We start from the raw sequence: 24,177 nt of genomic DNA on the forward strand, positions 1-24,177 counted from the left end.
ACTTAATGCATCCTTGCAAAAAAAAAAAAAAAAAAGCATTTTAGAATGATTGGACTGGACTAGTATATGTAGCTGGTTTTAAATGCAAGCAATCAAAACCTACTTCAACAAGTGAATTGGCATGACAGAATGACGAATTGGCCTCTTTTCATGACAAATGGACCCTGGACAGATGAACAACTCATGCTTCTTACATGAGAGCAGAGGGACTTTTGGCAGCTACATACATTTGTGCACATATTTAAACACATGGTATTCGAGCAGCCATGTGTGTGCGCACACATTCAGAGAGTGATAATGTGTGTGAGCTATTTTTTGAAGAGTGTTTGTAAATGGGCTCTGGGATCCCAGAGGGAGTGTGCTGTGAAGGGTAACACATCTCTCTCTCACACACACACACACACACGCACACACACACTGTAATAAAGTCCGCTAAAGGCAAGTTGAAGATCCCAAGTGCAGTTTATTTAAATCAAAACGTGAACCAAAAGAAAAACTTGAAACAAACATGATTTGAAACATAACATGAACAAAAATGTTAAATTGACTTGGTTACGTGTGACTCACAGACAGCGGTCAGAACATGACACATAAAAGGGAGAGCACATGGCAAGAGCAATACATGACAGGAAACAGGAACCAAACTACAAAATAAAAGACATGAAAACATGGACATAAAACCACACACACACACTACTGTTTTTTTTTTTTGTTTTTTTTTTTTATTTATATATATAAAAAATGAGACTTTTTTGGTCTCATGGGTTTTGTCAGGACACAGGATTTTGTTTACCGCAGCATTGTGCTTCAATTGAGTTCCCATCCAGACCTCTACACTGTCTAAATGTTAATCAAACACAAATGTCAGCTTGTGTTATTAAACACAACTCCAGCTTTTCTTGTGACTCCTCCACCCACAGGAGCCCCCAGTCGCCCAGAGATGTTTGTGGATCATGGAGCATGTTGGCTCTGTGGTGCCGTTATAGCTGGACCTTATAATGAGATTATTATCTATTCAGTATGAAATTTGTCACAGTGCAGTGAGTCGAATGATCTAGTTGTATGATGCGTTTCCACGCTGCAGTGTCGTGAATATAATTGTCTTCTGTTCCAGAGCCTCTCGCTTTCACTGGATGATCAGCCGATTACTTTAATCACAGTCTATGGTAGAGTGCCTGCCAAACTCAAACAAACTCTTCCCACTGTCCATCATGTGCACAGAAGCGGTTTGCTGCTTTAGATCGTGAGTGATTCATTGTCATGCTAACAAAAACATTTACATTTACATGCACCATGGTAATATCATCTTATTCAAATATCTTAGAGTACCTCATAAATACCGTGGTATGTGAATATGATTACCCGTAAAAAAAAAGAAAAAAAGAAGAAGATAACAACACAGTATCAGATGGAAATACCGTGGTATTATACTATATACATGGTACTACCATGGTACATGTCCAAAATACCATGGTACCATCTCCGAAAAGCTGTGGTAGTACCATACTCTTTTAAGTGTAATAATTCAGCACACTTACCCAAAAGTACCATAGTATTACCAGATGGTTTTTAGACATGTACCATGGTAAAGACCATGTTGGGGTACCATATAAATACCATGGTATTTTAATATGATTAACCTTTTAAAAAAGTGTGGTAGTAACATATTACTTACCATGGTATCATTTGGTAAAACTGTGGTGCTTTGAAATATACTATGCGCCATAGTTTAGTATAGTGGTAGATGTCCAAAATACCTAATTTCAGGGTATTTCCGAAATTCATTTACCATGGTTTTTATATGCTACCATGGCATATGTCCAAATTACTATGGTACCCTCCCAAAATACCATGGTGCAATGTCCAAAAAACATGGTTGTACCATACTTTTTGTAAGTGTAATCTTTCAGTACACTTACCGTGGTGTTTAGACGTGTGCCATGGTGTTCCTGGAAGTACCTTGGAGTACCATATTAATACCATGTACTGAATGTGAATATGATTACCTTTTCAAAAAGTACAGTGGCGGTAATACCATGGTATCATAATATGAGTAGTTAATATGTAGTAATTTTAGATACACTGTGGTACTGAAATTCACGTACCATGGTTTTTATATGCTACTACCATAGTACATGTCCAAAATACCATGGAAGTACCATACATATTAATAATAATTTAGTACATTTATCAAAAAGTACCATTGTACTGTACCACCATGGTTTTCAGACATTTAAAACTATGGTATTCTTGAAAGTAACTTGGAGTACCATATAAAAACCATAGTACATGAATTGGGCCATTGGCCAAACTCAAACCTGAGCTCTACCGTTCAATGTTGAACAGTTACTGTGGACTTCAGCTTTGTCATAGCGATGCATTATTGGACGACTGTTGGGAAGAAAAAAGATCTGGATGTCAGGTCCTGTAAACGAAACTTCATCTCAGAGCTAAAAGGAATGTCAGGGTACGTGAGCCCTCAGCGTTACAGCAGTAATGATCGGCCTCTTCAAATAAAGCAATTATCAGTGACGGAGCGAGAGCGCCAGTGTAATGTCATACGGCGCGGCTATTCACGTCGCCTGCGTCACACTAAACAGATTGCCTTTGACAGCTCTGATGACTGCAGACACTAATGCGCTGTTTAGAGCTTCAGAGAGCTACTGGAGGAAGACAAATTCAATTTGTCCAGTCTGACAGGTGGATGTAGAGAAAAAGAGAACGCTTGAAGGGTGAGTGTGATGAATCTGATTGGAACAGTTTTCCTCCAGACGTCACCTCTAGCCTCATTTATGCTGCACATGTTTACAAGACTGGGACACTTTCTTGGCTAATTTCATCTCGTGAGGTCAGGGGAGCTGGTTATTGGGATTAAAGAAGAATCTTATATTAGAGAGCAAGAAATATGCATTTTAAGTGTTTGTTATAGGTGAAGCATGTCTTTTCTGTGCCACCAGTCATGGATTTGTCGTTGTTTTCTCAAACTGTCTGCCATTGGTGAGTCAAACAAATAGTCCTGCCCCAAACTCACGCTATTGGTTGAGCTGCAATGCAAGTCTGGTTGGGATGCTAAAAGGAATAGTTCACTTAAAAATGTTAATTCTGTCATTAATTACTCCCCATCATATTGTTCCAACCCCATAGGCCTAAGACTTTTAGCCTGACTACGTCAGACTTCTTACTTCCGCTCAATTTCATTTCGCTTCTGTACTCAGTCTGAGACAGCGTAATAGCTTTCCGTTTTCCTCCGGTCTGAAAACAGCCGGCCAATCAACAAACAGAGGGCGGGCTGAGAGCCGTGACGTAGACGCTAACTGTACTGTGGATGCGTAGATTTACTGTACTTCACATAATCTGCAAAAGTCGTTCACAGCCATGTTCACTCCGGTATTTCGCTCGATGGTTTTGTTTTCGCATCATACTACATGTGTTTACAGTGGAAGTTAGATGCGGCTGAGCATGCGCATAACACACGCCATAACCAAACGTTATGTGATTGGCTTACGGGAACCAATGATTTTAAACTTCAGACAAGCGCCTCCCTGCGAGAAAGAAAACGCTTTTCAATTATGCCATGCCAGACTCTGTCTACGAAGCAAAGCGAAGTAGCAGAGTTTGGTATTACCAGGCTATAAGACTTTCGTTCATCTTCAGAACACAAATGAAGATCTTTTTGATGAAAACTGAGAGATTTCTGTCCCTCCGTTGACAGCTACGCAACTGACACTTTGACGCTTCAAAAAGTTCATAGAGATTGAAATCTAATCCATTTGAATTGAGTGGTTTAGTTCAAATATTCTGAAGAGACTGGATCGCTTTGTATGAAAAACAGATTTAATTTAGTCTTTTAATCACATATTCCAAGTCGTCTGTAGCTATTTTTATGAACAGCAGGTTAATTACTGACAATCCCATCTCTTTTGAGTCCGGTTCAGATTCAGGACGAGATGTGCCGGTTTTGAGAGCTACAGAAAAAGGGAAGATTTTCATTGAAAAACAAGCTAAAATGTTGATTTATTTCTCACACAAATCTATGACTTCAGAAGACTTAGAAAATAGTAATTTTATGTAACTTTGTATAAAAAGGCCTGCATATGTTTTCTTCCGAAATCCTTTTTTGTAATTCCGTGGATAAAATAACAGCATACGGGTTCAGAATGACATGATGGTGAGTAAATAAGGACATTATCTTCAATTTTAGGTTAATTATTCCTTTAAATTAAAGTGTTATCAGAATTTTTTTTTGCCTTTTCATGTCTCTGGCTGCTTGTCTGTGAGGTCAGTCTCGTTGTGAAGGCTGTGTAGTCAGACCCAAAGTGTGCCGGCTGTTTCGTCTGAAACAAGAGAATGCAGCTTCCTTCTCAGCCAAACAAACTGAGCTTTATTAGTGAGGCAGAAATTTCCATAAAAAGTAAACCAAGCTTAATAAGTGACACGTGGATCTCTTTTGAAAGCTTTTGAGTGAATACTGTATGTGATTTATCATCTGCGTCAGGACACTATCAGCCGAACGATCGGTAAATTGCCCTCATTACCTGATGTAATCTGCAATTAAAATGAATTCATAATGAATGTCATGGTGGGATATCAAAATTTTGCCTGTGAGCTATTACCCCATTTTGCCCGTGCCTTTCCTATAAGCCTACACACATTTTCCTAAAGCTGCACACATTTTGTGCATTTATATCTGATAACAGTTATTATCCTCCCCTAGGTTTTTTTTTTTTTTTTTTTGCCGTGAGACGGTAATAATTTAAGGAAGCTAATAAAACTTGTACTTTTTTCCTACTCTTTATGAGTACTGTGTATTCGGACATACTTCTTTTGTAACATACTGTTATGGGGAACTATATAGGGAAGTTTGTGATTTCGGATGCAACCCCAGTTTTCCACGTACAGACGACACAACACTATTGTCAAAACGATCCCCATTCACACGGATCCGTGAAAACTAATAAAAACCCTTGTGTTCTGCTGCCAGGCCACTAGATGGCGATGAAACACTATAGACGTATAGGCGATGAACACGTGATACACATGTGCGTGACGTCATAGTCTTCAGAGATTCGCGTTTTTCTAAATCTTGCACTTTGAAACCTGTTTTCAAACGTTGCGTTTTCAGGCACCCAAAATGCAGTTGGCGTGTAAACGAACGTCCAAAACGCATAAAAAGTTGTACGTTTTAGTTGAAAACGGTGTCGTGTAAACAGCCCCTCATATGTCAGAAAATGTATAATCACTTGTTAAGTAATTGTCATATTCCTTATATTCACTGTAAGCTTTGCAGTGAATATAAGGAATATGACAATTACTTAACAAGCGATTATACATTTTCTACGCTTTAAAACGACACCTATTTTATGTTGGTTAAGCAAGTGGTTATTACGTAACATGATAACTTAGTAACGCCCCCGTTTAGGATTTAAGAGTTTAAGGACAAAGATTAATCGATTAATTGATCATTAATTTAAACAGCGATCGATTATTCTCAGGGGCAAACACACACGGCATGCCAATTTGAGCATTTCTATATTTGTGCGTTTTTAGGAGAGGTGTGTTTTAATGTGTGTGTGTTGGGGTGGGTTTAGGAGATTTAGAGCTTTCCGTAAATCCTCACGCAGCTCGGTGTTGTGTTTAATGTCCAGATTAAGGCCCACGCTGTCATTTACAAGCCTTAATATCATCAGATTACACCATTAAAGAGCAGCTAAACAAAAGCCTCAGTAAATAACAGGCATTTAATGAAAGCATCCACACAAACAGCCATCAGCAGCAGAACAAACCGCGCTCTTAAAATCCCACACCCACTTACTGACACTTAATGGGAGTATAAAGCAGAAATATATGGTATATTTGATATACTGTAGGTTACATTTATAGGTTAATGTTTCTTATAAATTACATGGATATGTGGCATATGCAAAAGATCTTGCTAGCATCATAGATTCAGTAGTGGTTTTGAATTAAAGGTCATGACCTCTTTACAGTATCCCCAGTGACATCATAGTCATCAGCTCCATCCTAATTTGCATACTAACAGAACTACAAAGTATGTGAGATTGTTATGTCCCAAAGTATGAGGATTAGTGCATCTCAAATCAAAGTGTGTTCCCATTGGAATGAAAAAAAAAATCTTTTTAACATCTCAATTGTTTCTTCTAAAGAGCAATGAGATTATGTTTATTATAGCAAATGGAAGTTTCATGGAAAGTTTCTCCTTTAAAGTGTCAGAAGAGATCTCAACTGTGTCTTATGCAAAGACTTGGCAAGATACCAACGTCTACATATACAGGACAGAGATAAACTCAAACATTTCTCATTAACGCTTCTGTTGTGGTCGGGTCATTTTGACCCATGCAGAGAGATTCTTCCTTTTCCTGAAAATGTTAGTTAATGTTATCTCATTGGATAAAAACTTACTGACTTTGACTCGAACAGGGTTATAACTATACTTCCCAAAATTACGATCAATCAGTTTAGAAAATAAATACAAACCCTGTCCTAACTGAAAGAAAATAAGTGGACAAAAAGATTGAACCCAATATTTAGTGATAATATAGTATAATGAGAGATTTATAAGCTATTTCTTGTATCGGCTGGTCATTTATGACCATTTCGGGAACACCACAAGTGCGACATTTTGTACAAAATAGAAGCATTTAAAAACAAATTTCCTGGTTAAACATTAAAGCACACTAGTGTGATAAACTGCATTTCTTTTCCGCCCATATTTTGTTGAACATTGACAAAATTATCGAAAAATAATGTGTGTTTTTTTCACTCAAAAACTGCGGTGCATAAGCTCATATCAATGAGGCCTACAATCAATCCAAATTCAATATTGGCTGATAATAATATAGCATGGTGAGACATTTACAAGCAATTTATAAAAGGCTGGTTATTTTGACTAGAAACATCTACATCTAAGGTGTTACAGGGTTTTCAACATAGCCAAAGGGTTAAATTCTTCTAAATGTAAATGCAAATCTGAACTTCTGTATATATTTATTGTATAGTTCTGTACTGTAGAGATAAACTCTTCAAACTCTGAGCAGTAAAAGTTGAATGTTATATGCCAGAGATACTCGGTAGGGCTGCAACAAACGATTATTTTGATAATCGATTAATCTAACGATTATTGGAACGATTAATCGACTAATCATCGATTAGTTCGCCAACTAATCAGTAAATTTGGAACGATTATTCAGCTTTTTCAATTAGTTAAAACACTGAGTTATACATATTCTAACTATAATATAAAAAAAAGAAAATCACTTCAGCTTTTGAAATGGTTGTTTTAATGAACTTTGAGCCAACTAAACAGGTCATTCTCTTTAAGTTTTCAGATTTGTCCAACTCAAATCACACACAAATGCTCTCTCTTTCAATAGAAAAACAAAACAAAAATGAATCAGCTGCATTACAGACAAACTTAATCTGCAAACAATTATTATAAGAATAAAATAAAATAAAAATGGACATGACAATTGAGCTGGCAAAGACATTCTCATTCACCTTTTAATTTACAGTATGAAAAAGTAACTGACATGATATTCTTCATAACATCTCCTTTTGTAAGTCTTCATGAATATGGAACAAAATACAGGCAAGTGATAAGACCGTAATACCTAATAGTGTTATAATAATAAAAACAGCCCTGACTCCTAAGCTCGATCAAGCTTTATTCTATGCAAAAATAAATCATCACATTACTGTAATTCTATTATTATTGTTAATATTATTGCTATTATTAGTAGTATTGCATTCTCTAATAAAGAGATTTACTGCCAGTTATTTAGCTCCAGCTGGAGAACATTCACCTCTCACCGGCTCCTCTGGTTTCCTCTTTAAGTGCTTTAACATGCATGTTGTGCTCCCGTGAAAAGCAAGTTCCGCCTTGCATGTATTGCATACGACAATATTCTTGGTTTGAAGTTTTGTGAAACTTTCACACACCTAGCTAGTTCGGATTCGTTTGCACTCCGTCATAATTCGCGCTGTGTTTTCTTCTACCGCAATCGCGATATTGCAGGCCCTTACATTAGGTCACGTGAGATCAATCGACTACTCGACAACAAGATATTTTGTCGACAGTTTTTTATTGTCGACTAATCGTTTCAGCCCTAATACTCGGATAGAAAAAGTTTGTCTGTTGGAATTGTCAAAGTATGCATCCATTCTTCTACAGCAGTTAACCTAATAGTTCATGAAACAATGCATTTTAATGAAAGTAGTTGAATGCTTATGTTCACATGCGTGACACTTCAAAAGTGTGCACTTTCCCATCACCAGTGAAGTGCATGCTTTTGGTATATAGTAGAGGTACAGCCACTCCGCTCTTTCTTGCTAATTCTGGAATTCATATTTTACCAGCAGTTTCAGTCAAGCCTTTGTGTTGCTGTGAGTTTCAGAACATGTCAGTAGACTTTCTCTGAGGTCTTCATGGGTGGCAGGATTTGATCTCCCACTCCAGGTTCAGCGCTGAGATCGCTAACAAGCCTAGACAGCAGGCGCAGATGAAGCGGTTTAACAAGAACATCCGAGAAACCGTCTCACCTCCTCAGCCAATATGCTTCCTCTTTCTTTTGTCATCCTTTGGTCTCTCTGGGATGTTTCTTCTTCCTTTCTTTCTCTTTATTCTCTCTCTTGTTTCTTTGATCCTCGCCACCTGTATCCATCTGAATGTGACACGAAACCGTGTGTGTTTTAGATCTTGAGTCTCTTTTGATTCAGCAAAGCGTTCTTTACAGATGCAGTTCTGTCAAAAGAAACTTTGTGGTTTTGTCCCCTCGGAAGCACTAAACACTGGAAATGTAGTCATTTAAAACTATTAATTATAAAAAAGAAATGAAATAAAATATGAATGCTGTTGCCATTTAACTCGTACATTTTGCATTATATTTTTCTATTATTGAAGCAATTTGAAGTTTCATCTTCATTTGTTTAGGACCTCAGTGATTAGTTTATATTCAGTTATATGGAAATAAAACACTATATTGTTTGTTACACTTAAATGTGTGAATAAAAGCCTAAATTAAATCGGTTCAGCATATAAAGCAATCGTGTCTCTTCAGAATATTTGTACTAAACCACTCAATTCATATGGATTAGTTTTACGATCTCTTTATTAACTTTTTGAAGCGTCAAAGTGGTAGTTGCGTTTCTGTCAATGGAGGGACAGAAATCTCTCAGATTTCATTAGGGCTGCACAATTAATCGCAATGAAACCGCACGCGATTTGGCAAAGGCTGCGATTATTTTATGCGCAGCTTGTCAGTGCGGTGCGGCTGATCGGTAGTAAATGCTGCTCCATCTGAACACCAGAGGGCGCTCTAACGCAGACTCTCCAAATATGCCCCGCCGCAGAAGTACGATAACGCACATCATTCCAGGAAATCCCTACTATGGGTATCATACCATCTGTAGCTGAATAAACAGAAGATTGAAACGCTTTGATTGATTAAACATGACTAATAAACACACGACTGCCTTATTCTGTGTAAGGCCGGCGACACACTGGCTGCGTTGCGTGAGCGTGGCGTTTCTGTTGCGTGTCAGCTGCGTGGCGTTTTCTATGTCTGCACCAGAAACGTGTTTTTCAAATGCATGTGATAAGTGACTCAGACTCACAGTGCTTTTAGATGGAGCAGCGTTTACAGAGCCGTACATCAAGGACAAGCTGCGCGTAAAAAATAATCGCAGCCTTAGCGATTTCATAATCGCGATAAACCAAATCGGTTTAAGTGCGATTTCATGTAAATTGAGATTAATCGTGCGGCTCTAGATTTCATCAAAAAGATCTTCATTTGTGTTCCGAAGATGAACAAAAGTCTTACGGGTTTATAGTTAATATTACTAATTAAGAATTAATAACAGAATTAAAAAAATTTGAGTGAACTATCCCTTTAAGCAATATCACATGATTAACGACTGCAATATTACATGAGTGCTGTTCATGTCCAAAAATGAAAATCCGGTTTCTTTACATTTACTCACCCTAATGTTGTTTCAAACCTGTATAACTTTCTTTCTTTTGCAGAACATAAAAGCTGTTTTGAAGCTATTTTTGGTCTGTAAATATATCTAAATACCTAAAATGATCGCCCTTGTAGCCTAAAAGTTTATGTGTAATAAATTCTATGTTGAATCAGATAAAATATTTCTTTCTAAAGCTACTTTTTGTAATGTCTTTTGATGATTTTCTTATTTAACACAAGAATGACTTTAAATGGTCTTTTAAGGGTAATTTCACAGCCAAATTTGATGTGCAAATAAATTGCAATTAATTAGATTAATTAATCGGCACATCATGTAGTAATGTGTTTTTGTTTTTATAATTAGCTAGTTAATATATATATATATATATATAGGGGAAATAGAATACCTATTATATATATATGTGTGTGTGTGTGGGCGTGGGTGTGAACTAGCTAATTATAAAAGCAAAAAAAATCATAAATTGTAAAATATTAATACAAATTTTGAACAAAGAAGCAAGTACAGTGTCTTACATAAATATTTGATCATTAAAGCATACACAACCAGTAAAAAAAAAGAAGGGGGGATCATGGGTAATGGAAAGGAAAGTGGCGCTGTTTAATTGGTTGTTTAATATACCAGTGTGTGGGTTTGATAAATGTTTAACTACTTTTGCAGAGGACATATTTAGCATGTAATTCTGCATAACTGATATAGTAAGGAATAGTTATAAGAAGACAGTACAATGAAGTGTTAGTAAAACTCTCTGTTTTTTCCCTCTTTATTAGTTTAATTTTGTTGGTAAACTCCTGGGTCCTCGAGGGAACTCATTAAAGAGACTACAAGAGGACACGCTGACCAAGATGTCCATCCTCGGCAAGGGATCCATGAGAGACAAAGAAAAGGTAATCTTTTCCCCCTTATTATTAGTGTTTTTCCTTTGGGCCGTTAATCAGAGTGTACGAGGCAGGAGCTTGCGTTTCTGTCCCGTCTTTTACCGCATCGTCTCATTGTCTCCGCTGTCACGGGTGAGAAGCGGTCTGAACGATCTCGACTGCGTCTGTCGTTTTTCTACGCGCTGCGCCGCTGATTGAATCAATCGATAGTTGCTGATGCGCACCCCCCCCCTTCCCCCTCCCCCCCTCCCCCCCTCACCTGGAAAGAGGGATACAATGTCATAAAGAAATGCTAACCTCAGCATCCTGTCAGAGAGAGAAAGAACACAAGAGACAAAGGGACAGAGATATATTGTCTGATAGGTTTGGGGTTATTGACAAAAAAACAGATTAGTTCTTTAAGCATTTCATTCAACAGACTTTGGCTGTTCAAGCAATTCAGAGGCATTCTTCTATTTAAAGTGGTCGTTTTGTACGATTTAGTGGTTTTCCCCTGATCTCTTTTTATGCAAGCCAAGGTTTCTTGGACCAAAAACAGCCCAGTTCAGGTCTATAATTGTTTTCAATACAAGCTCAATCTACCTGCATAGATACAGTTGGAAAATTGGATTTCCTAATGTCCAAAGTATATATTTTAACCCTGTGGGGTCTGAGGTGTTTTCTGGACACTGGTGTTGTTTTGACGTGCCCTAACATTTGTGCTTATTTCAATTACTTATAACATTTTTATGGCTTAAAACACTTTAGGGTGTAAACTGCATTTGAAATCTGAATTAAATTAAATAATAAGTAATGATGTGCTTTAAGTACCAGAAACTGTTGGCAGATAATGCAAATCACTGCTTTCACCCCACAGTGATTGGCTGCCGTCCAGCATTTTTGCACTTCTCATTTGCATCAAGGTTTTTTAATCCCACAGTCCCCTCACTCCCAGCTCCCATAGAGAATAAAGTTTAAAAGTTTTTTTGAATGTTGTCATAAGTATAAGCACAAGACTTTTATGCTCACCACGGCTTCAATTATTAGAACAAAAATGCAATAAAACATTAATATTTTGAAATATTATGATAACTTATAATAACTTTTTTCTATATTAATACATTTTAAGTTGTAATGTATTCCTGTATGTCACGGTCACCAGCTAGTCACCACCTCCTCACTACATTTCCCATCATCCTCCCTGGCCCTCACCTGCATGCACTTCCCAATCTCAGAGATCACCGTCACCTGTCACCAATCTTCACTGATCATCATCCAGCACTATAACACTTCCCTCTGCAGTTCACCATTGTCTGGTCTTGTCGTTCCCTCAAAGAACACTTACCCCCGACTCGTTACTCGTTACCCGTTACTCGTTACCCGTTACTCGTTACCCGTTACTCGTTACCCGTTACCCGTTACTCGTTACCCGTTACTCGTTACTCGTTACTCGTTACTCGTTACTCCCTGACCCGACTCGTTACTCCTTACCCCCCGACTCCTTACCCCCACAATTTCCATTTCCGAACCTGCAACAGATAAGACCCTTACTCATCCAGATATCCATCCTGAACACTATATTCATCAGTTACTTACTTGCTTCCATCGTTGCAATCACATACTTCTGCAAATAAACTGCTGATTACTTTCCCTGTGTGTTTCCTTCTGTTTCATGACACTGTGATGCAAAGCTGCATTTTCAGCATCATTACTCCAGTCTTCAGAGTCACATGATCCTTCAGAAATCATTCTAAAATGCTGATTTGCTGCTCAAGAAAGGATCATGTTTTTATAAATCTTTCGCACCATAAACTTTTAGAACAGGCTGTACTTTTAAAACTGTTCTAAATGACCTATGCTATAATTGGTTAACGTTATTTTGTGCAAAATGTATTTCAAAAGAGTCCAAAATTCAAAATTCCATGATATGTATCCTTTAAGTGATTGACATTTCCCCCCAGCATATTTCTCACAGTTGTGTGTGTGTGTGTGTGAGTGTGTGTGATGTTGATTTTGGGCCATTTCCGAATAGTTCGACTGCAGGTGATTTTGATGTGTGCATGTATAAGCGTGCTCGCAATTACATCCCTGTTCACACGAGCAATCTTCTCCCTTCAGACAGCTGTTACAGAGCTCGGGGTGTTCTGGAAGGTTTTATCTACTAATTGGGCGTGTTGTTATTGACTGCTGCTCTCCTCCGGTCCTGTCAGATTTTGGTGAACAAGCTCTCCATGGAGAAAAGCGAGAGAGGGAGAATTGTGCGGCGCAAATTGGACGGTTTGGATCTGGAACGCTCACCTGCGCGGTTTTAAGCCGTTTGGAGATTCTCCTGCAGTGCTGTCTCACAGCAGAGAGGAGAGATTTGCTTAAAGCTCATAATTCTCTTTGATGTTCTAGAATTCGCAGAAACGAATTTCACAGAATTTACCAAACGATGTTGATAGTAAACATACACGCCCCAAACCCTACAAGAGGTTGTTTTTTGGAAGCAGTTTAGAAAACTTAATATGTATGTGTTCACCGATAAATATGAAAAACATGCTCTTGCAAGCACTTTTCTCAAAGCTGTAGACCATACAAATATAACATAGTCATTTTTTTTTATCAAAACTGATACATTTACACACCCCTCCCTTCGTTGCTTCGCCCCCAAAATGCACGAACACACAATGCAAGAGTGGATGTAAAAAATGCTTCGCGAAAAATAAAGCGAAGATGACGAATGAACGTCAAGGAAGAACAAAAAAAGAGCATACAGTGCACAAGAGTATATACAAGCAAGAGTTTGTTGTTAGTCGTCAGAAACTCCAGACAAACAATGACACTCATAACTGTCCTGTTACTATAGCTAACATTACAACAACAGCATAAATTGGTTCTGTGAAACAGCAAAACCAATGTTTTATTCCTACTGCCATTGCACGCACACACACACTCTGTTACCTCACCATATCTGCACTAAGCTCACCTCTTTCAGTAAACAGTAGATGAAATTAGCATCTCATTTGCATAACATCGACTGTCTTAAAGAGATCAGATTAACTGCATTACATCAGAGGAAGCACAGGAGACACACACACACACACACACACACACACACTTAACAGCATGTTTTGCTCTCCAATGAAAAAACATGTTGGATGAAGGAATCTCACCCTGCTTCATCTGTGCATCTTACGGGTGGGCTGATGTAATTCTTTGCCATGTTTTTGTTTTGTGTTCCTGTTAAATTGCTCTTTTACTTTGCGTCAGCTTACAGTTCTGGATCCCCCACCACCAACACACACATACACACACACACACACACACACACACACACACACACACACACACTCGCTGCCCAGTGTTAATGGATTTGCATATGGAATTTCCATTTTAATTGAATTGAATATGCATGGCATAATTACTGCAGTTTATTAATTTTGCTTGTTTATTTATTTACACCCCTTAGTATCCAGAACGTGGCATTTCAAAGGTGGAAAAAGGGTCTTTCCTTCCTGCATCTTCTATTTTTAAATTATTATTTACATTTTCTTATTTACTAACCCTAACCCTAACCCTAAAATAATTTACCTTTTTTGATGGATTCTTTGTTGAATTTATTTTAAATAGAAATATTTTGTAACATAATAAATGTCTTTACTGTCACTTTTGATCAATTTAATACATATTTGCTGAATAAAAATATATATTTATTTTTTAATAAAAATTTCGAACATAAACTGTTTGAACAGGCTGTTTTTGCTACTGTACTAACATTTTTAATAAGTAAAACTTCAGAAAATAAAATAAAAAGGTTGACAGTTCATTTACACAATTTTTAGTCCCTGAAGCAGAGGACGGTGCTTGCAAAAGTGTGCAAATGCATAAATGTTTCTTTTTTCGTTCTCTTGCATTAACAGGAAGAAGAACTGCGAAAGAGCGGAGAGGCAAAGTATAATCACCTTAACGAAGATCTTCACGTGCTGATCGAGGTGTTCGCTCCCCCCGCCGAAGCGTATGCGAGAATGGGTCATGCTCTGGAGGAGATAAAAAAATTCCTTATCCCGGTACGTTTGCACACAGGTGTGAGTGCGATCTACTGAACAAAAGCTGAGCATCAGCATGTTTGCTGTTACCTGATTGCAGTGTTTATTACCTTGAGACCAAAAATACATATTCACTGGTTTTAAATTTTTTATTTTTTACCAGGTACATTTTGTCTAAGGAGGCCTTGTGTCCACAGGACCGTATTTTTGTTTTGTTTTGTTTTTTGCTGAATATCCTATTTTAGTTAGAACAACAAACATGCATGTAGACGTGTGTGCGCAGTATTGATTTTATGTATATAACATCTCACAGTCACATCTGTTATGCTAATGAAAAGCTATATTAAATGTTACTATTTATAAGCAGAATTCTTCCTCTTGGGGAAAAAGACATGTTGGAGCATGTTTGGGGTTGCTGGGGGCGTATATTTCCCCTTGAAAATCAAGTGGACCATTATTGCCTGTTCCAGCTCATTAACTACTGCCCGTGTGTGTGTGTGTGTGTCTCTTACAGGACTATAATGATGAGATCAGACAGGCTCAGCTACAGGAGCTGACGTATCTGAACGGCGGCTCGGAGGACGCCAAAGTCCCAGCTGCGAGAGGCAAAACCAGCACACGAGCCAGAGGAACGCCAGCGCCGGGACCGCACAGGTACGATCAGATTTGATTGTACTTGCTGTGATCACTAGCTATGTTTCCATCCACCTATGTGCATAAAAACGAATGCGCTCAAATGAGGTAGATATATTTATCTGATAAGAAGACATGCGCATAAACTACAATGTAAACACATTTAAAGAATAAATCCCTCAATGCGCAACAAAAAAACTCACATGACTTTGCCTTAACAGAGAATGTGATTGGATAACTGAACAAACCAGTGGACCAATTTCATCACACAGCATTTTAAATGTTTGGTCGTTCTGAAATGCCTGAGCCAAAGTTTGTCATCAGAATGACTTGGTTTAATTCCCTCCCAGAAGTGTCACATGATTGCATTCCCAAACACCAGGCGTCCGAACGCAAGATAACATGGCAGCGTTTATTGCGTTTCGTCTGCGCAAGGTTCATTTATGTCATTTATGATGTAGGAAGAAAGATAATGGCAGCAACTTCCATTTATATTACAGATTATATTTGCGCCAATTTCCCATTCTGTTCTCTTGAACACATTGGATGGAAATGGTGCTTTATTTGCAAATGTTTTATGCAATATTCCAATTCTGCACATAAGTTAAATTCGCAAGTTTGGATGAAAACATAGCTACTGAGAACATTTACCACATAAAAAGGTGTACAAAACTGAAACGCCAGAAAAACGTGTAAATAAGGCAAATTAACTCCTTAATATCACCTTCTCTGTTCATTCGAATTTTTTCTGCTGTTTATTGAGCAAAGAATTTTAAACTCCACTGAGAGTTTAATGCGGCATAACTGGCAGATTTATTCTCACACGGACTGACACTAATGTCATTACCTCAAATTATTCTCATTTTCATCATAGTTGGAGAGGAAAATTCAATAAAACCATTAAAGCAATCTTCCATTAGAGCAGTGGTTTCCAAACTTTCCAAACCTCCTGAGGCGTTTAACATCCTTCTGCGCACCTCCTCTTTTCCTCTTACACTGCACTCACACCTTTTTCATTAAGGGACTATATTTGCCCCTTTATATTGATTTTCTGGTGTGTATTTTTTAACTCTTTCCCCTCCAGCGTATTTTTAAGAAGTTGCCAGCCAATGCCAGCATTTTTGATCATTTTCACGAAAGTTTCATGGCCCGCACAATATTTTGTTTCATTAATATCTGAACATGCAATATATCAAAAGAAAGAACAGAGCCACTACTTTTAAACAAAAAAAACTGTTTTATTCTAGCTTCATGCATTCTTTTTTTAATTAACGCTTGAATGTGGGTACGTTTCAGAAAAAAATCAACATTTTGAGCAAAACAAAGACTAAATCTGGATCAGATTCAGAACGATGATCAAAACACAGATGGAATAGATCGTGTTCATCAACACCCTCAAAGCTTCACAGTCCTATACCTCGTCCTGGGTCGACATTTCATTCGGTAACATTAGGCAGTTTTGATTGATAAGCTGTTTAATGTTGATGTTCAAGTTATTTTACATATGCATCTGCTTACTGTACATATGCTATCACTTGTTTCTGCTTCTTCTTTCGCCTGTGTTTTGATCTGGAGATTCTGTAGTCTTTCAGAAGATGCCTAATAGCGCCCCCTACTGTATAACAGTGAGAACACAGAAAGCTGGAAATTTCCGTCAGTAGCGAGGAAAGAGTTAAAGGTGCTCTAAACGATGTTGGGTGACGTCACTTCTTGTTGACGTTCGAAGTATTGTCAAATAAAACGGAGGCTAGCTCGACCCTCCCTCCTCCTCATCCCGTCTCCTCCCCCTCCCTTCCGTGCTTCCTGAAACAGTCATGAACGCCAGACTGGATTTACCCGCCTGTCCAGCAAAAACAGAGCCACCTGAATGTCGGCTGGAATACTGTTTGTTATGTTTTGTGGTCCAGGTTGGGTCAGTTTGTTTTTGTTGCCGTTTGTGGAGCCTGGGCTGTCTACAGAGACTGCGTTTTTTTACAGTGTGTTCAGGGGACAGGCAGCTAGCGGATAGTGAGGAGATGTTTGCTGGATGTGACAAAAAAAATTCAGCCTAAAAAACGTGTGACATCGCTTAGAGCACCTTAATAACTGTTTAATGCTGCTCAGAGGTGGTGTGAAAGCAATTACAATGGCATCAACAATGTTATAAGATAATGTTTTAAATAAAAATGAAAAATTGAATAGAGATATGAAATGATCAGAAAAATTAAAGGGGTTAATTTACCTTAACTGAACTGCTTTGGAGTCATTGGAATGGTTATATGACTTTTTTCGGGTTGAATGGTGGACGTCTCACTTCCCCCTAGCGCCTGTGAGCGGAAAAACCACCCTTTGGGCTGGCAGACGTCAGGAAGTATTGCATGATATCAGGTCTCACGATGTAACAAATTGCTTTACGCCACTGCACACATACACGTTTATATGCTAGCCTTCTGTGTATCATACATACCTCAGTGGACATGGCTCGGTACGTTTGCCGGCTTCTTAGAAAACAAATGCACATGACCAGAGGGAGAAGATGGGAGGGGGGAGAGTCGCCAACGAGTTTTTTACAACAGTGTTGTCAAATATTTATTCCGAAGCTGTAGGGGGAGCTCTATAGAGAAACCTGCGAGCAAAAAGCGATAAGTGATACTTATAAACAATAAACTAAAACCGCATGTAATTGGTGAAAAGTCACTGTCTCAATGAGTGAGTCATTGATTCAGTAATGAAGCAAGTGGCTGTATTCATGAATGGATCGTTGAATCATTCACCCCCGATTCGTTCAATTTCGCATATTCATTCATTAACGAAACACCGCTATGTGTTGCTTGGAGACGCACAACAGTTCAGCTGTGGCTTTCGTTGGAATTATTACTTCATTGCAAAATAGAGCAAACAATATTGACAATACTGTGTTTAAAATGCACACCATTTAATATTTCCTTTTTGCTTGTTGAACTGTTGTATTAAATTAGTGTCAAATTTGGAATTATGAGGAAATTTGCAATTTATAATATGTTATCAACATTAAAAACAAAAACTGTTTTTGTACTGAAGAGAGTTTGAGTCTTAAATCGATCTCAATGCACAGTCTGTGTCTATATTTGTTCTTCATGCTTGTAAGTGATAAATCCCCACTTTTACAAATGTACATTGTCGAGAACGGCGGTAATGTACTGTATCACGATTTGCTAAGGCAGCAAACTCTTGTGTGGATCCGCTTCTGTGGATGCAGTCAGTTTTGACCGCAAAAGATGATGTAATTTGATTGGATATCATGTATTTTACCTTTTACAGTGCTACACTTTTCCTGTTTTTAAATGTTTTTACCTGTTAGAAATACATGATGCTTAGTTTTAATGTTATTTTAAGGTGGGACAGAATTTAATGAACGGCAAAACTCTGTATTTTTTTTGCGTGCCCCCTCTGTCACCTCACGTACCCCAGTTTGGGGGTTATTTTGTAAATGATAGCCAGAAACTAGACTAGATCTGTCTGTCAGCTGAAAGATTCATAGAAAATCCTGTGATTGTAAAGTGGAATTTTTTATATACTCTACCATTCAAAATTTGGGGTCGGCAAGATTTTTCTAATGTTTTATGCTCACCAAGGCTGCATTTATTTGATCAAAAATAAATATTTGATCAGTAAAAAACGCAATATTGTGAAATAGTATTGCCATTTTAAAATAACTGCTTTCTATATAATATTTTTATATTATTTTAAAATGTCATTTATTCCTGTGATGGCAAAGCTCCAGTCTTCAGTGTCACAGAAAGTTCAATTCAGCATTTATTTGAAATGCAATTTGTTTTGTAACACTGCCAAAGGCTTTACTGTCACTTTTGATCAATTTAACACCTCCTTGTTGAATAGAAGTATTAATTCCTTCCTAAAAAAAATCAACAAAATAAAGTCCCCAAACCATTGTAGTGTGCACTATAGTCAGAAATTTAGACAGTCATCAAAAGTCATCAAAACTGTGGAATTATGGGAATTACATAGGGACAAGCAAAATGTTAAATATATTTTGACTTATACTTTAGCTTGTCTATAAAACTAATTCAAACATTTAAGCACATATTGTATTGTAGTATATAACGTTTTTTTAAACCTCTAATTCAGTCCATTTTTGTAAAAAAATGTCAAATGTATATGAAATATACTTTTTTTTTTTACACTATTTTGTTCATTATTGTTCCTGTTGTAATGTTTCACAAAGGCCTATGATCCTTTCAAAAAATGTAATTGATTGACATGAAATTTCACTGATGTATATTGAGCTGAGGTGTTTGTCCTGCAGGAGTAGAGGGGGTGTTCCTCCGCCTCAGGCTGCAGTTCCCCGGGGGGTGGCGCCCAGAGGAGCTCCGCCCAGCAGGGTCCCGTCCAGCAGAGGGAGGGGGGTTCCCTCACAGAGAGCACGAGGAGCTCCGCCCCCACCTGGGTACAGACCTCCTCCTCCAACCGTGCAGGATGCCTACGGTGAATACGTAAGTAACTGTAACATCCATTACTACAGTACAGACGTCACTCTCCTCAGGGACTCTAACAAAGGGTATATAGTATGCAAGGTCAGAATGGTGGCCAGATGAGGTACTATTTCTGCTGGACTTTTGAAATATGCATTGAAATATGCACTTTTTTTCATTACACTGTAAAAAGGTTGCTGCCTTAAATTTTTAAATTAAGTCATTTCATTAAACTGACTTAAAAAATGAGTTGAATCTTGTATAACTTATAAAAAAAGTTGAAAATTGCCTAACTTATTTTGATGAGTTTTGATAAGCAATGTAAAAACATGTTGTCATAGCTTATTGATCATATATTTTCTTACAGTGTAATTCATACGTAATTGTGTACTTTACCATCAACTGTGCAGATCTGCGCACTTTGAGATTCTACCATAGTCTTTTGCCAGTGTTATTTTATTATAATTTTTCTATAATATTATTGTATTTATTGATACTTTTGAGCATTTTCATTTCAATTTTTACTCATTATTTATATACAGAAGTGATCTGTAATATGAATATGAATATGCTTTTATGAACAATAACTGCAATGGTATATGCAATTGTTTTTGTGAAAACAATTCTTACTCTATATGTGCCGTTACAGTCATTTTAGTCCTCTGTAGACAGAAAGTGTTATCTGTGATATATGCCTATAATTGCTTGTGTTTTATTGTTGACATTTCTCATATCGATAAATTATATAAAACAAACTCAATAGCTCGCCAAAGCTCTCACAGAAATGAATGTTTTCCGACACTGATCTCATTTGTCAGTCGTAATAGAACAGTTCATGATGCGGCCGTCTACCGGAGACATCCTAAATCATTTCATCTGTTTGATTTACTTGTTTTTGTTTTCGATTATGTGGAAAAAAAATTCTTATTTGCTCACCTGCTTCTGACACCATTATAGATTTCCTCTGCTTTGAGTTTTAATTTATCAGAGAGAGTTGCAAAATAAACAGTTCAAATACATTGGAGCTTTCGCCAGCTCCTCTTGATGTTGCACGTCTCAGAGGTCTCCGGGCTCGCGTGTGGCATATTTAACAGATGGCGGGCCCGGAGAGGTGGGTAGAGTTGGCACACCGCCCCGCAGTGCCCGTATCTAACCGCATCTGACAGGTTTATTTAGGGGGCGCCGTTCGAATGCGCTGGGGTCAGAGGAAACGACTCAGTCGCCAGCTGTTCTCTATCGTTTCAACGGCCTCAAAACACACGTCTGTGCAGGAGCCTGAAACACTAGGAACGATTCAAACATCTGTGGGATGATAAATCTGAAGCTGTCACTCTGAATCAGTGTTAAGATGTTCCTCGTCAGGAGCGAACTGGAAAACGATCTTTTGACTGTCCTGAGAGTTTTGACAAGTCATGAGAAATTAACAAGACATCTTTGTAGAGGAATAGTGATGGATAAATGAAAAGGCTGTCATTGTTCTCTCACCTTCATGCCATTCCAAACAATTATGGTCCTGGAATACAAAAGGAGAAGTTGAAGGGTTTTGGGGCAAGTATATTTGTACAATGACAGAAATCCGATTTAACAAGAATCTGTAGTTGTATGGACTATTTTTATAGTGCGTGTTTGTCCTTTTTGTTGCTTGATAGACGTGTTTAGGATGAACTGTCATTGTATGTAAAATAAATGCAAAATGTGTTCCATGGGAATGGGGTTTGGAACAAAATAACTATCCCTTTAAGAAGATTTCCTAATCTGTTGATCTTGTATTGAGACGCCTCCATGTTTTTATGTAGGCCTAAGCTTTGACTGTGTTGATCGCATTGTGCTCATGGTGTTGTCATTGGTTTTCATGCATCTATTGCGACAGCTTTAGACTCAAGAGTATCTTTTTGCACCCATATTGTTGGAAATTACATCAGTGTTTCGGGGTTGACCAGAAGAGTGTGTCTTGAAGATTTACAATATGATCAACTTTTTGTTGGCTTTCAAAATGCCACTTTATACTATTTATTCTTCAACATTCATTCTTCATCTCTTGCATTTCCAAATTCAGGCCTATTTATGCCACTTAATAATAATTTGAGAAGTAAACATATTAAGTTTTTTCAATATATAATAAAAGATACAGGCCTACACTGCCTGGTCAAAAAAAGCCATTGTTTGGATTTAAATAGGCAAATGCTTAATAGTCTATGATTGGATGATTATTGCAGTGATTATTATGTAGCATGTTATATGTTTGGTAACAGTTCTTCTAACCCTAATTGATGGAGTGTGTAGCTTTTCATTTCTTAAACAACCATTTAGGAAGACATCATGACCATATTCCAGGATTCATCAGGCTCAGACTGTGAAAGAATGGTTGGGAGGGAGCATGAAGAATCATTTTCACACATGAATTGGCACACATGAGTCCAGACCTTCATTGAAAGTCTTCGAGATGTGCTGGAGGAGACTTTACAGAGTGCTTGACTCTTGCATTGTCAACACAAGATCTTGACCAAACATGTTTGCACATCTTGATGGAAATAACATCACAACATTTATTTCAATCCAGATGCATACATTTTTGGTCAAGATCTTGTATTGACAATGCAAAATCTCAAAAATCTTTCTGAACCCCAAACTTTTGAAAGACTATTTTCAAAACTATTTTTTGTTCTTTATTTTAATAATATAAATGGCTAAACCGAATATTTTATTTTCAGTATTTTTATTAACTAATTTTTAAAGTACTAAATTCTTAACCCTATTGCTAATGTTTATTATTTGATTATTTGATTAATTTTTAATTTATCACTTTCTCTTGATTATTGAGTGACACATTTGGGTCCCCATTAGGGCTGTCACTTTACGTTCGAAAATCGATTGCACAATCGATCGGACCAACCAACACAAGTTACGAAAGCAAAAATAGGGAATCGATTTTAACGGCCTTTTCTCGGAGCGCGTCCAGCTCGTCACGATACGCCCGCAGCGAGCGCGTGTCACACAGCAATCGCAGGCTCTGACAAACACACATAACAGCAAATTATACTTCTGCATAATGTTTCTCTTTTTACTACAAAAATGTGAATTCTGAAAAAAATGTGTATTCAGACAGTCTCATGCATACAGATACAGATTCAGGCTACGGTCTACAATCGCCTATGAAGGCGAAATTTGTTTGACATTTCTAATCATAAACACAGCCATGTTGAAGACTGCAGTAATGTTTTTCATTGATGTTATGGCAGTCCACTCAGCTTATTGTTTTTCGAGAATGTTGCACTCCTGTTTGTCATTGTGCACGAAACTTCACGCCAATAAATCAACAGGAATATTGCTGACTTGTGCGCGTCTCAAGCGCCCTCTTAGCGTTCGTCCTAATGCCTGTTAGTTGTCCGTGGATTTGACCATATTTGGCGTTTAAAATGGAAACGTCTTCAGACATGGAAAATTGATTCAATGAACACTTATGTCTCAAAAATCGAACAGGATTTTTTCACTAAAGTGACAGCCCTAGTCCCCATATACTTTATCTCTTTTCTTTTCATTTTCCCCAAATTTGCTATTTTTTTTTACTTCTTACCTTGCAGTTTGTGTTTTCATCTCCACCCCATGTGGCATCCTTTCATATTTCTAATCTGACCATTCATATTTACAGGGATTACCAAGTCATATCTGCTCTCAGCATCTGGGTTTACACGAATCAACTAATCACATTCGCTTTCCCAAGTCTGGAAAGAAAAGATACATCATATCAAACGCCTGCATGATTAATACATCTGACCCAAACGTGGTCATATATCTTTATCTTTATCAAACTCTGAGAATGAACTGAGGTCAGCATGAACACGTCTCTTAAGGGATTTGAAAACATTTTGATCAGATTACCGCAAAAGTGGATCTGCTCCCCCCTGTGTGAGTCATTAATATGAAGTAATTTCATCAGCTGTTCGTTCCCTCTCAGGGGCCGCTCTGATACCTGAGTCACTCTCTGCGGAGGGTTGCAATAATACCATTATGGCATGTATTATCCCAGTCTGTCTCTCAGAACCTCTGTTTCCACAATCAAAACCGCTTGTCACTTTGGTTTAGCCTCATAATTACTGAGCCGGTTGCTATACCATCTCTCCTTTGGTCGAGTGCTGAAATTTCTTCCATTGTCACCAGTGTTGTGTAATGAATGCCTGTGTCCAGGGCATGATGTTTCTCGAACCAACACAA

At 37.8% G+C, this 24,177-nt stretch overlaps 1 protein-coding gene across 1 annotated transcript in view; it reads left to right on the forward strand.

Moving 5' to 3' along the window:
- The window catches only part of khdrbs3 (KH domain containing, RNA binding, signal transduction associated 3), a 142,921-nt gene that overhangs the window by 88,637 nt on the left and 30,107 nt on the right, over nt 1-24,177 (forward strand). The window contains exons 3-6 of the mRNA XM_084423515.1: nt 10,767-10,883; nt 14,756-14,902; nt 15,396-15,535; nt 19,800-19,986. Of these exons, the coding sequence (XP_084279641.1) occupies nt 10,767-10,883; nt 14,756-14,902; nt 15,396-15,535; nt 19,800-19,986 (591 nt within the window). The remainder of the gene's footprint in view (nt 1-10,766; nt 10,884-14,755; nt 14,903-15,395; nt 15,536-19,799; nt 19,987-24,177) is intronic.

This window comes from Rutilus rutilus (genome assembly GCF_951802725.1).
Source record: "Rutilus rutilus genome assembly, chromosome: 11".
NCBI lineage: Eukaryota > Metazoa > Chordata > Actinopteri > Cypriniformes > Leuciscidae > Rutilus > Rutilus rutilus.